Here is a 14,020-nt window from a genome sequence, read left to right on the forward strand (position 1 = left end):
CTCCTGGAGCATCTTGCCTGGCTGGCAGCTCCAGAGGTGCACCTTGATTGCCAAAGATACAGGCCGTGTTTTCTCAGTTGGGTAGGTGCCAGAATATTGTAGTGAGAAAGAACAGGCTTCAGGCAACTATCTGAAGAGTGCAGGAGGGTAACAGCTGTAGGTTTTCTTGGCTCATAAGAGGAGAATTTGTTATCCTGTGCAGGGCTGAAATACACAGCTCTCTAGTGAGATCTCAGGACTTTTGTTACATTTATTAATTCCCAAATTACATTGCTAATTTCAATCATAGTGGTTATATCATGGCTCTGTCACAAAGTGCTTACAGATTCTAAGGTTTGGGTTTGTTGTTTTGGTTGTTTGGTTTGGTTTGCTTTGGTTGGAATTTATTCACAAAATACAAGCCTGTGGTTTTAAGTGGTACAGACAACAAAAAGTAGATGTCTGGCAGGAGTTTTTCCTGGAAATGGTGTCTAGCATCTGATTTTTTTATGTATAGTGCCATTGGTTTATAGATTCAATAGTGGAAACAGACTGTACTGATGCTGAGTTCTTAATTGCTGTTTTGGCAGCCTTGGGGCAGGCATTATGCATGCCTAGTTTGTACTGTGGTACAACTTAGTCTGCAGATTCTTCCAGACTATAGAGAAAGATCATGTTTTCTCCACCAGTTTCTCTTTTAATAGGAAATTGCCTTTTCCTATCCCACCCAAATAGATTCTTCTGCTTCTTTCTTCCTGACCTGCAATGGTCCTCTTTCTTGCTTTCTCAGCACCATGCATTTGGCAAGATTCCTGCTTACCCATGGCTGCCTGGCCTGTCTCCAAGGTGCAGGGATCTGTCACATGTGTGTAGACACCAGCCCTGAGGGACACATCATGCATGGGTGCTGCCAGGCCTTGCAGAGAGCATGCACTCGCAGACAGACAATCCCACTCCATTACTTCCTGTGGCACAGCCGTGGTTCTGAGGGTGCCTTTGGTTTTTTCTGGGCTCAGGTTTCAGAGCATCACCAAGCAGTACTTCCGGAAGGCAGACGGGATCCTGGTGATGTATGACATCATGGCCGAGTGCTCCTTCCTGGCGGTGCGGAACTGGATGAGCAGCGTCCAGGTGAGAGCGGGACCTGGGCTCCAGTGCTGCTGGTGCTCCCTTGCTCCAACAGTCTGCCTGGAAGTGACATTTTTCAGTGCCCCAGGATGTCCTACTGACCTTGTGAAGCTGAATTATCACAGCAGCTGCCTGTGCTGGTCAGTTTGGAACCACAGGCTGTGTGTCGAAGGTAACAAAGCCAGTGGTAGCAAATTAAATCAGGGAGGGCTGTTTCTGTGGCAGAACGTGGTGGGATCTCCCAAAACAGTAGTGTTGGTTTGTAAGCAGCCCATGTGCAGTGGCTACATCTCCTAAACGTGGTGACATCTGGCCTGTGCTCAGGCAGGGAGATTTCCTGGTGTCTGGCCTATGCACAGGAAAGGGAGGTGGTTCTTTTTATTTCCTTTTTAAATTTAAAATTTGGTAGCAATGTATTAATACTGTTGGGTTTCCCCCATCTTTTATTTCCAAACACTCACTAAAAGCATTTATTTGTGGCTTATATCTTCTTGGAGATACAAAAATATCTCTCTGTATAATTTAAATTGTGCGTAGTTGATCAAGAGGTGAAGAGAAATTTTCAAGGGTGGTTTTGTTTTGATTATGCTGAGTCACAAAAAACAAGATCTCAGTGGAATGAGTAAGTATAGATTGGGGAATTCTAGTATTTTTAATTTCCACAAGCCTGTTGGGGAAATAAAAACAAAAAAACACTTATGTCTTTGGACTCTAAAAGATCAAATGTTAAGATCTTCAAAACTAGCCAGCCTCTGAAAATCAGGTTCCTTTCGGGAGGAAGGTTAAACTGAGCACACAGAAAATCTGTGTATTTTAATCTCTGTCTTCTTTTCCTCTCCCCATCTTTGTATTTATTTCGTTTTGAAGCTGTTCAGGTTCTGTATGTCATCCAGAGCACTTGAGTGTGGAAATAACTTTGAGCCCTGTTCTTTCTCTGACCATGTTCTAGTGAGCCAGTGGAACTATAGACAGTTTGACCAGAGGTAAGGGGCTCCAGGAATTGCCTAGGAATAACAGTTCCTACAGAGACAATTCACAAGGGGTGAACTTGCTCAGCCAGAGGATTTTCAGCAAGAGATTGTTGAGTTTAGGACAGCACATTAGACACACTACTGCACATACAAAAATTACTGAGCTTATTAAGAAGATCTGCCAGATCACAAATTCCGAAATGCCTATGGGGAAAGCTGCTTTTCTTTAGGCTTCTTATTTTCCTGAAAGGCACTTATGTCCTGTCTCCCCTCTGTCACCGTCCCAGCTCAACATACCAAACATTTGGAATGTTTCCCTAGTTCAAACTTCCTTTCACAAATCCCTGGGGCTAGTGAAGGAATGGTCCTTTAATGATCTAATGGGCCTGATCCTGCTGCCACTGAAGGTCTCATTTGCTTGAGCTGGAAGGATCTGCACTGAGTGGCTAGGTCTCAAGGGGTCTTTATTTCTTTTGCAGGAAGGTATAGAGGATGGAGCTGTGGTCTTTCTGCTTGGAAATAAATTGGATGCTGTGAAGAGAGAGACCCGGAAAGTGCCCAAGGTGGAGGGGGAAAGGCTAGCAAAGGTGTGACTCCGTGCTCTGCTGTTTGACTTGCTCCGTAGCCACCCTGAGCAGGGCAGTCTGGCTGGCAGAAAGCCCTTCTTGGAGCCATTTTCCAGTATGGTACCTCCCACCCCCCGTTTCTTCAATGTGGACAGGTACCCAGGTCCCTCTGATACAAGGGAGGATGAGGTGGTAGCCTTTATGTGGCAGACAATGGCCCTTGAGCAGGCTCATGTATTTCTCGTGGGGCTTGATGCCTCATTTCAGTCTTTCTGAGGGGAATATGCATGTCTGATTTCCCATTTGAGAGCTCCCTAATGCAGCATCATCCTGCCTCTTTCCTCACTCCCTTGTCTGCCTGCCTGCTGGCACCTTGGCCCCTGGGTGGGGGGAGACAGGGTTTCAAAGGTGTTTCCTGCCTTCTGGACCTGCAACAAAAAGGTAAGGGAATCAAAGTACTCTGAACAAATGTTTTCTCTTCCCAAACAACTCCCCCAGTGTTCCCTTTTGGATACTCTGGCTTGGCCCCCAATGCTGAAAAAGCATCTCCTCCTTCTGGGTTGGTGAGCAGGGTGTGCACCCCAGCAGGGTAGCAGCCACCCTCCTGGCTCCAGTGGCTCTTGGCAGGGTTCCTGGGGATGAGGGTGGGCCAGCTCCCAAGGCTGTGTGATGGTGGAGAGCTGGCAGTCACCGTGGGTGCTTGCTGTGCTCTCTGGCAGGAGTACAAGGCTGTGTTCTACGAGTGCAGTGCCATGACTGGCCACAACATCATGGAGCCCATGCTACACATGGCCAGGTCAGTGAACAGGAGCAGTCACCCTGGGACACTTCCCCAGCTGGAGGTGATTGGTGTGGGCTCTCCTGGGGAATAGGCAAGAAGAGGGGGGTGATTTGACTCTATGTCAAATCCCAAAAGAGTCCTGACTCCAGGTCCTTGTCTTTTGTGCCTGGAGAGCACCAAGTGTAGACTGGACTCTTTGCACACAAAGCTTCACCTGGTAGAACTGGCTGTTGCAACATTAGGAGTTCAATTTGAATATTTCATCACAAAAACCTTGCATGCTGTCCCAGATTTTAAGCTGGTGTTTTCAGTTTGAAGTCTTCATGCAGCTCTAAGGGTTCTTTCTCCCCTATCTTAATAAATACCATACAGACTGAGCTATTTCAGTGGCAATCATTTTAAAAGGAGGTAAGATACTGTTCAGCTGAAAGAAATTTGCTCCAAAATTTTTAGTTTAGAAAAGGGTAGTTTTTGGAAAAAAAGTGTTTAAAATCTCACAAGAAAACTATCCTTTTGTTTTCTTTCATCTCTTCACCTCCTCCTGCATAATCTCTGTTAAAGCCACAGTAGGACTAAGCTGTTCATTAACTGGGCGGATTTACTTATCAGCTAGATGAATCACATCTACCATAGCATGTGCCTTCAGCATGCTTTATTACCATGGTGCTGCCCAAGATGGCCCAGCCTGGCAGAGCATACAACCCAGGATTCTGACATCCATGGGGGATCTTGGGAATAAGGCACAGGCCACTCACACTGGTGTTCAGATTACTAAGTCATGGTACCCCCTCTTGTATGTGTCCAGTTTCTTTCCCTGTTCCCTGGAAATTCATTCTCTGTGTGTGATTTATCTAGCCCAACTTCCAGAGAAGTCCAGTCTTTGGGCCTGTCATTTCTTGCAATCTTAAATGTAATTCCTAAATGGCTGGTGGAGAGCAAAGGGCAGAGGCAAATGCCTTGGCAGGAAGAGCTCAGTAACCAGGTTGTGTTCTTGATCTATGCTACTCTTTCCAGGTTGCTGACAGCAAAAGAAGACAGGCAGAGGGAGAATGCCCTGCAGCTGGAGGATATCACCAGGAGGAAAGGGTGTTGCACATAAAACACACCAATGTGTCAGCATGAGACATGTGTCAATGCTGTATCATGAAGCTGGGGGTTCCTTTCAAGCAAGCTGAATTTGATGGTATCAGCTCTCTAGAGACCTGGGGAAGGTGCACCTTTTCCCAGACTGTGAATTTTGAGGCACAATTCAGGCCAAAATGTACATATTATCTTCACTGTACTACTTCCCAAGTCTGCATGCAGCCCTGGTCTCTAGAGACCTCTGCTTCTTTGGGAGCATTTGCATAGTCTTAGCTAGGTAGCACAGACTGGGCCTTCTGTCTGGAGAGGTTTGTTCCCTGCAAAGGGATGAAGTCTTGTTCCTGTTCTTTCTGCCAAAGAAGTGGCCTAGCAGCAGAGAGCAGAGGACACAGTGGGTCTGCATTAAATAGAATTTCCAAGTAAGAGAGAAAGAAAATATTTTAAATTTAGGCTAGCTCTAAGTAGTGATCCATCTGTCTCAGAGAGAAGCATCTCCTCTTGGTTCTGCAGCAGCAGTGCTCAGCTGAGAGCCCATTGTGGTGGGAACACTTCCACCACTTCCTTCAAGATCTGGATTGGGCCCTGGATTTTCTGCACGATTTGGTTGGACTTGTCAATATTGTAGTTAACAGATTCCATATGTGATTATAGTATGAACTGATAGGATGAGTCATCCCAATGGCTTTAATTGCTTTGTCACCCTTATGGACCTCTTCACTGTCCTAGTGTACGTTTACAGAACACAGAGCAGCTGCCCTGGGACCCGAAGGCACTGGCATGTGCTGCTGATTCATAGCCCTTTGCAGGAGGGGCCCTTTGTGCTGTACAAACCAGGGGAGCCATATATAGCCTGTTTTAAGGCTGAACGCTGCCTGTTTCCTCCCATTCTCTTATCCTTTCCTGAAGAATCTCCAGAAACTTGGAACTGCCTTATCCTCTGTCCTGAAAGATCCCACTAGAGTGCTTTCAAATGCACCTGGGCTGGAAGCACGAGGCAGCTGCCTGTGTGAAATGTACCTTTTTCTCTTGCAGGGACCTTGAGCAATAGCCTCACTTTACTGGTGAAGGGCCTGAGAAATGAGCTGGACTGAATCTATTCCCATTGGGAAGGGGCCTTCTTGTCACTAAGGGTCTGGGCAAAGCAGGGCAGAGGTAGAAACTGTCCCCAGAAGTGCTCCTGTGGGCAAAGCTGCCGCAGTGCCTGGGAATGGAGCATCTGGGGTGTGATGCTTTCTGGTTTGCAGCTCAGCTCTCAAAGCCTTGGGATTAAGTGAGATTTTTGTTAGTGCCCTTTCCCCTTTTGTCTTTGAGGCTGTTTCTGTATGTGACTCTGACATTTTAGGCACAAGATGTGATACTGCAGCTGTGATACAGCCCCCAAACCTTGTAGTATAGGGAAGGCCAGTACTTGTCCATGGTCTTTCCTCTCTTGGGATGAGGTGGGTGCTCTGAATGCCTATTTATTGCACAAATTTTGCTGGGAATATCCCAGGCAGGAAAAGTGCTCTGAGTCACCTACAGACATCAGTATTACAAAGAATTTCTGTGGTTCCTCTTGCTGCCATTTACTTCTGATAGGAAAGAGGAAGTTTTTCTCTCGATGAGCAGGATTTCTGAGTAAAAGGAAGACCTAAAAGTAGTAAGATCCTGCTCAGTCCTTACTGTTGTCTAGCTGTGGCTCACACTGATTAACTGCATTAACACCTTCCAGAGACTGGGAATCAGAAAGTGACGAGAGGCCCTGAAGGAACCAGAGTAGCTGGTGTGGAGCCTGGAGTAAGACCTACAGTGCTTCCAGGGGAACCACTCATGTTTGCAAGGAGCGATTTTTGGGAAGGGGAATCCATGCTAAGGTGTTCTGAATGTGTGCCTCCCATGCTCTGTACACTGCACACCCAAGACAAAGGTGTGAAACACGGCTGACACACAAATATGGGCCAGTTCTGTGTATTACCTTTATCAGTGCTGTCATACTGCAATGGCAAGAACCAGCAGGTTCTTTCAATGTACAACCTTAAGTATGTTTTCTTAGTATGCAAACAGTACAGGCAATAAAGAAATGCTGTCTTAAAAGTGGTTGTGTTGAGAGATTTTTTTTCAAGTGCTGCAGGAGATTCAGCCTCCCATCTTCAATCACTGATCTTAGTATGACCTTCCCTTCTCTCTGCTCAGGAAGTGGCCTGTCCCCATGGTGGTACAAGCAGGGAGAGAGTTAACCAGGAACCCATGTCTTGGGGCCAGCTCAGGAGAAATGAATCTCCAGTCTTTTTTTACCTCCTTTAAGCAGCCAGAGTCCATCCAGCTGATTAGGGAAGGCAGAACACAGAGGAGAAAAAGGGGAGACACTTCCCCAATGTCTGGGGGTATAGTGCTTTCAGAGAGGGACTGGTTCTCACCTTGTCACCTGTACTCATAGAACTAAAACTTTATTAATGTCCCATGCATCCTTTTCACTAGAGTTAGGAATTTGGTTGCTTTTAATGTGCCCTGGCATGGCTTCAGCTGGATGTTCTTGCATTACAGAATTAATCACTCTGCAGTTTTGACCAAACAAATTATTACTCATTTCCCCTGCTATAAACCGATAGCACAAGTAGTTCATTGTAACGTATATTTTTTTGTAAGCAGGAAAGGGTGGATTTTTGTTTCAAGGATGACAAAATGGCACAGAATTTGAGCAGGCTGAGCTTGGACAACGGTAAGCAGCAGGGTGGGGTTTATTACTGTAAGGTCCTTTGTTGTCTCTCAGCACAAAGATTAAATGTCCTGTTGGAAGACCCAGCCACTTACAGTCTAAAGGGGTATGTTGCTAGTTTTTAAACCTGTCTGATATCAGACCTAAAGGAGACCAGAAGTTCCAAAAAGTTCGTCATTTTAATACATCCCCCTTTTTTGTCAGAATCTCTCCTGCCTCTAAATGGAAGCTCTGGGAGCAGCCACCCTTTGTAAGTGACTGCTGGAAACTGTAGCATAAATGCAAATAATGAGATATCCTGAGGGGGCATGAGATGAGGGGGGATGCAAAATAAGGCTGCCTGGGGACTTACACATTCACCATATTGACTCCAGGCTCTTAGTGAACAAGTGACTTTTTGCACATAATCTGTAAGGTATTTTGGAATCATATTGCAAGAAAGACTCTTCTTGCAGCCTGGGAAGCCTTATCCTGGCACATGCAACAGTGCACCTGTGTACACAATCAAGTGTGGGGCAAAAGCAAAAAAGCCAGCTGCTCTGATAAGTAGCCATGGCCCCACAAGGGACCTCGCTCTGCTTTGCTTTCACTTATCTGTTTCATGTCAATATGCTAAGGGTAAGCATAAGAGGATTAGGTTGACAGCATCTCTTTGAAAAGCCAAAACAGGGCTGAAAAGAGAGCATTAAGCCACCGTGTTAAGTTTGAAGCTTTTCCACAGGATAAATGCAGAAATCGCAAATGTTTGAGATGTTGTTTTCTAGTACCTTCTTTATTCCAGGTCCAAGGGACCTTTTCCATTTACATACAGTTAATGAGTTCCTGCTATGGGGATCATGCAGTCACTCACACATTATTTTATCCTGTCACCTTCTCTTTGTGTCTTTTCATGATCTTTTTACTTGTTGATTGCTTAGACTATAAACATATATATTTGTTGCATTAATAAGTAGACGAGACTCAGTTGCTTCATGCAGAAAAGTCAGTTCTTTATTCACAAAGCTCATATTGATAGGAGATATCAGAAGGCACTGTTAGACCTAATTGGCTAATAATACACTGACACTCAGGTATTGGTCAGTAAAATGGCTAGGGTGTATGTCTGTCAAATTCGGTTAGTTTACATATTTTGTTCACTGATTCCTATGGGACAGATTTCTTGTTTATTACAGGTGCAACTTTTTTTTCTCTCTAATAATAGGCTGTTATGCAAACAGATTCTCATTCTCAAGATTTCTTCACCTGGTAACTTAGCTAGCTGTACTTAGGAGAAGTAACAGTCCAGCTGGTAATTCAGCAGAGCAAGGCCTGATTTCATAAGGCCTTTATTTTGTAATATCTTTACCTATATGTAACATACATTGACCAAGTACTTAATCTCCAATTATAAATGTATCTCACAGCCCATTATTCACCTTCAAATGCTCTGTTTGGCAATCTCCCGTTCACTGCCAATAGACCTGGGGCCCTGCAGTTCAGAGCTTTGTTAGGAGGTGCTCATTACTAAACTGGCTGTTGATGAGTCACACGGAAATTTTGGTTGGGTGGCTACAATAACCCGGCTCCAGTCTCTGCAGCCTGCAGGGCATGTTTATATATGTATATATACGATGCTGCAGACACAAGTGTAGCTGTGTGCTACTTCTGAAAATACTAGTCCACAGGAGACCTGACCAAGTAAAATTAGTCTCCTCAAGGTAAACAAGTATCTGCAGTAAAAAAAAAAAAAAAATCTATTAATCCAGCAGTAAACTGAGGACGGGGAGGTGGGGGTCCTATGGTGTATCTCGCCTTTGCCTGCAGGCTCTCCCAAGCACAAAGAAGCACTTGTGCCTGGTCACGCTCATTTGCTGACCCATATCTGCTGGGCTGGGGGGGGTTGTGTGGTTTCCTCTTTGGGCATGAAATCCCTGGACATGGCAAGAAGGCAGTGGCCCAGTGTGGCGGCCACCCAGGGCTCCACCAAGGAGGGCCAGGACCTGGGCAGGGGTTGGTGTCTCTTGTGGCTTCCAGGTTCTGCCACGTATTCCTTGTAACAAATCTGTCAGTGTGCAAGCAAGCTGACCCCACAAGGCTCTATTTGATCACTTGGTTCTCCAGCAGCTCTGAGCTAAAGTGAGTTTACTCCTTGGGAAGGATGAAGTGATTTCTGAGTTGGGCACATGGAGAAATTAAAGCAAGAACCCAAGAGGTTCTAAACTGGCCCCTCCCTTCCCTGCCCAGATCTCCTCTCTTCATCCCACTCCTGAAAAACCATGAGAGGCTACTCAGCCGTGGAGAGGGCGCGGGTGTTTTCCTGGGAGCATCCCTCGCACAGGGCTTAGCACAGAAGTATGCGGGCTGTGGCTCAAGTGAGGTAATGGGAGGATGAGGCAATGTGCTAGTCAGGGCTTGATCTTGATTTACAGGGTTTCATGGGGAACACTTTTAACAAGCAGGTCTGACGCTTAAAAAAAAAAAAAATCAAAAAAAGCCGCTCATTCTGGAGTTCGCTGTACAGTGTTGCCTGCGGCAATGGAAACGGCAACGTGAGGCGCAGGAGCCGAGAGCCGGCGTTGCGGACGGCGCCGCAGAGCACGGGCAGCCAGCCCCGGCCGGAGGGCCGAGCCGCCCGAGAGCGGCCGGGTGACGGGGGAGGTGGCCCGGGCTGCAGTGGGCCGGGCCGGCCGCGCCTCCCTCCCGCCCTCCCGAGGGTGTCTCCTGTCCCTCCCCGCCTGCATCCCTCCCGCGCAGCGCGGCAGGTCGGGGCGTGCGGCGGCGCGGAGCGGCGGCCGACGGTGAGGCGGAGCGCCTGAAATGGCGGCACCGGTGGGACGGGGGAGGCGGGGGGCGCGGCGGCCCCGGTGGAGCGGGGCCGGGGCGGCAGCACGGGAGAGACGGGCAGAGCGCGGCCCCCGGGCCCCGTGTGCGGCAGCGGGACCCGGCGCTCCATCCGTCCCTGCCGGCACCCCGCGCCCATGGGGACCTTGCCGCGGCCGCCCGACACCGGCTCTATCGCAGCACTGCTTTGCTTCCCCTCCAGCGCCCTGTGGCATTACACAGCTTTGCAGGGGCTTGGCCCTTGTATGCTTCGTTGGGTTTTTTTTTTTTTTGTGTGTGTGTTTTTTTTTTTTTTTTTTTTTTTTTTTTTCCCCCTTAGAAAAGTGTTTTAAACTGTTGCGGGTGGTGTCATAAACTTTGCACAGCCCGCGGAACTAGTGAAGGTGTTCTGAATGTTGCTGTAAATCTTTTGAAACGATTATTACCCCCTTCCGCCTTTTGTTCAGTCAAATTTCCCTGTTGTACAAATAAAGAGTTGGCCTTTATACTGGGCTTGTAGGACCCTTGTAGGCGGAGAAGGGAGAGAACGAGCACTTTACCACACAGTCCAGGCGATGTTCTGTTCCCTTCTTTTTCTGGGAACTGCATCAGATGGGGAGCTGATGGCAATGGGTTATTTCTGCACCGTGGTGTTGCTTGCCATGAGGAATCTTTACCAGTAGCTTCTTCTTCCTGTCCTCTCATGAAGAAAGTGAACTGCGGTAATTTTTTTTAAAGTCTGGCTTTTCCTGAGGGCTTTTGTAATAAACTTGTTGCAGTATCCTGTTGAATTTTAGCAGTGACATATCTTTATTTCAGGCTACTCTATAGCATCCCTTAAATTCTGCACTGCTTCACTTCCTTTGTCCTCCTACAGCTCTTCCTGGCTTTCTCTGAGGGTTCATGAAAAAGGGTTGGCTGAAATAGCATCACCCATCAGAGGCCGTTTGTTCAAACAGTTTTGAAAGACGTCCCTTTTGAGAAAACACATTTCCTTTGCAACATTTATGTCCAATGCCAAGGTTCTTAGGGAAGCTTTTGGTGTGGTGAGTGGTCTTACCAGCTGGTATTGTGGAGGCTGAAGAGACTGTTTTAACATCCCACCAGTAAGACAAAGGTCGGTCCCAGTCCTCCTGGTTGACTGTCATTGCTGCCAAAGGACTGTCTGTGGTGAAGGGAGCAGAGGGCCTGTCTTGGCTGAGCTGTGGCTGAGCTCATGGTAACTAGAAAAGTCAGTGCAAAAGTTTCAGTGCATTTATATTCTCTGAAGCATTTTGTGTGCGTAGGACAGGCAGTTCCCAGTCTGTGGATTGTTGGAAGCTGGGGTAGCATCACTTATGCTTTATATGATGCATCTGGTGACAGGTCCCTGTCAAAGGCACAGCACTGGCTTGCACAGGTGGGCCGGCTACAGCTGCTCTGTGTGCCAGCACTTCTGCGTCACATGCCCATGCTGGAAGCTTGAGCTGCGAGCTGGAGGAGGTGGCAGCTTTTGAGCTCCTCCATGTAATTCACCTCAGATCACATCCTTGCTCTACAGTTTGCTGTTGATGTCTTTGAGTTCTTGGCCTGTATTTACTTCTGGTCATATGCTGTATTTCTGCAAAAAGTGTGTTTCATTCCAAACTCTTGCTCGTGTTCATTGTCCCGTGGCTTCTGCAGTAGAGGAGAATGACTCCCCCAGTTGCCTGGTAAAAGTCTTGGCACTCCCTGCTGTATGCTGGCTTCAGGGACAAATAAGAAAACATCTTTTCTGAGTGCTTGAAATAATGTCCCATGTGTGACACTTCATTTTACTCTGGAGTCTGAGGTGGTTAATCTCCCTTGTACATTTTGTGAGAGTTTAACCAGTTTTATTTCTGCTAACTCAAAGCAGATGTGTTAAAGGGGTTTTATTTGCTACTTGCAGCGCAGCGTCAGAAAGTTTCTCTCTTTGGGTGTGATGCATTCTTCAGTAAGGGGGTGGAAGAAAGCTGCTGGTATTCCCTTGTCAAGCAAAAATGCTCAGTGGGAGTAGCTGTGAAGGGCTCTCTTTCCCCTTAGGAACTTCCCAGCAGGCCTATCATTCCCAGCAAATAAAAGTTGTATCATGACTTGAACTGTTTCCCTCACACATGCAGACAAAGCAACAACTCCCTTGCTCTTGAGACAGCCCTGAGGGGCTTGATTAGAGAGCTGTGTCTCTTCTAGCCAGGTTATCCCACAGGCAAATTCACTTGTTCCTTCTCCATAGTTTGGCTTCTTCGCTCAGGAACACAGTGAACTATTGGCGGTGAATGGAAGGAAAATGTGTATTTACATGTGTTTGTTTGTGTAATATCTCTTATCACCATGTGTTCCCTCTTGTGGCAGACTATCTTGTCTGGCATTTCCAGGTAATTTGGTCGTTTATAAAGCAATCATACTGTCCCTCTGTTCTTCTTGTGCCTTCTAAGGCAGAAGCTTAGAAAGAAAAAAATTGACAGCCTCTGAAAAACAAAAAGGGTAACTGTGCTTTTTCATGTCCCAGTTTACCATTACTATCCTCAGTGGCCTCATCGGCCTTGTGAGAGGATGTTCTGCCCCTCAACTCTACTGTATTCTGCTCTTGAGCTCAACACTGGGTCATCTCCAGCTCTCCCTGGGCATGTGCACTGACAGCTGAGGTCATGGAAAGTCTGAGGGAGGGGTGCTCCTAGAAGTGACAGCTCATCTCAGCTTCTCTGGCTTGGAGGAACAGAAGCCTTAGTCTCCCTGGTTGTTTAAAAACCTTCAGGATCCTAAGGATATAGACCAAGTCTCCTGTCTCACTCACTCATCCTGCCTTTCAGACCCTGAATGTGGTTTTTCTTTTGCCACAGCAAAGCTGAAATGAAATTAACAGTGTCACTGTAAAACCATCCCATTTCCCCATCCTTGTTTGTACATGCATTTTGACAGTGCTTTTCCCCAGGATGGTAACCATCCTCCTAGTCTGTGAGAAGTGTGCTTTTCCCTTCTACCCTGTGTCTGAAGCCAGGGTGTGGAGGGAGAAATGATGAATGGTAGGTGTGTGGAATGGAGATGAGGTCCCCACAGCACAGAAGCTGTTGGCTGCCAGGCCCTCTTGGCAGGGAGCTGGCCTGTAGTAGCAGCACTGCTGATGGGCATCTCTCTTCAGTGCTCCTTTCTGTCCTGCCAGCCATACTCCTCTGGTTGTGATCTCAACACCCTGGGATCTAGGGGAATGGATTCAGGGAGTCCTACTAAGTCCTGTGTCCTGGTTGCTGGCTGTAATAAAACTCCTGGCAAAATCAGCAGGAGGGTGATGACTATTTTCCACTCCTGCAATTTCATGGCTGAGTAAGAGATATATTTTGGGGTCTGGGCATTTGGGTGTGACCAGATTGGTCAGTGTTTCTAGCCTGAGTTTCTTGTGCTGGTCAGGTGGTTATGACCCCAATCCAAGCTGCCTATGCAGCTCTGTATGGCCAGAGTGTAATAAGATCAACATGGGACTGAAAGTGTGTCCAGCTCCTTAGAAGGATGCAAGCAGGAACTGATGCCATGACGTGCCAGCTGGGCTTTTCATGGAGTTACGTGTGTGTGTGTAGGATACTGGTTTAGTGGGATAAAGAAGGACATCAGGAATTCTGTTCTGCAGCAGCTGAGGGAGGGTCCTTGGCAGCTGTTTAAATTCATTTGGGTGCTGGTCTACAGGCACTGTCTGCAGGGTGCAGCCAAGCAAATGCACACTGTGCAGCTCTGATGGATGTTGCATTGCCTGCTGCCATGGAGCTGCTTCTCTTGCCTGCTGAGGTGAGTGCATCCCAGAGAGGGAGCGTGGAGGATGTGGGGTGTGGCATGGCCTCTTAAGAGAGGTGGAAGTAAGATGTGTGGGAGGTGCAGGAGAGGATGTTGCGCAGACCCACAGGTTGTTCCTGGCAGCAGTAATGAGGCTTCATAAAGAAAAGCTGAGGCAGAAGTTGGTGACATAAAATATTTGGCATTGAGCATTGTTTCTTATCTGTGGCTGGTGCCAGACCTGAATACAAAAGGA

At 47.2% G+C, this 14,020-nt stretch overlaps 2 protein-coding genes across 2 annotated transcripts in view; both read left to right on the top strand.

Moving 5' to 3' along the window:
• CRACR2B (calcium release activated channel regulator 2B) overlaps positions 1-4,547 on the top strand; it is a 28,261-nt gene extending 23,714 nt beyond the window's left edge. Inside the window, exons 15-18 of the mRNA XM_053945912.1 lie at positions 996-1,110; positions 2,558-2,665; positions 3,364-3,440; positions 4,440-4,547. Coding sequence (XP_053801887.1) covers positions 996-1,110; positions 2,558-2,665; positions 3,364-3,440; positions 4,440-4,524 — 385 coding nt within the window. The 3' untranslated portion in view covers positions 4,525-4,547. The remainder of the gene's footprint in view (positions 1-995; positions 1,111-2,557; positions 2,666-3,363; positions 3,441-4,439) is intronic.
• A 5,343-nt stretch (positions 4,548-9,890) lies between these two features.
• The window catches only part of CD151 (CD151 molecule (Raph blood group)), a 42,643-nt gene continuing 38,513 nt past the window's right edge, over positions 9,891-14,020 (top strand). Inside the window, exon 1 of the mRNA XM_053946481.1 lies at positions 9,891-9,980. The gene's annotated coding sequence lies outside the window, so the exon portion shown is untranslated. The remainder of the gene's footprint in view (positions 9,981-14,020) is intronic.

This window comes from Vidua chalybeata, chromosome 6 (genome assembly GCF_026979565.1).
Source record: "Vidua chalybeata isolate OUT-0048 chromosome 6, bVidCha1 merged haplotype, whole genome shotgun sequence".
Classification (NCBI taxonomy): Eukaryota; Metazoa; Chordata; class Aves; order Passeriformes; family Viduidae; genus Vidua; species Vidua chalybeata.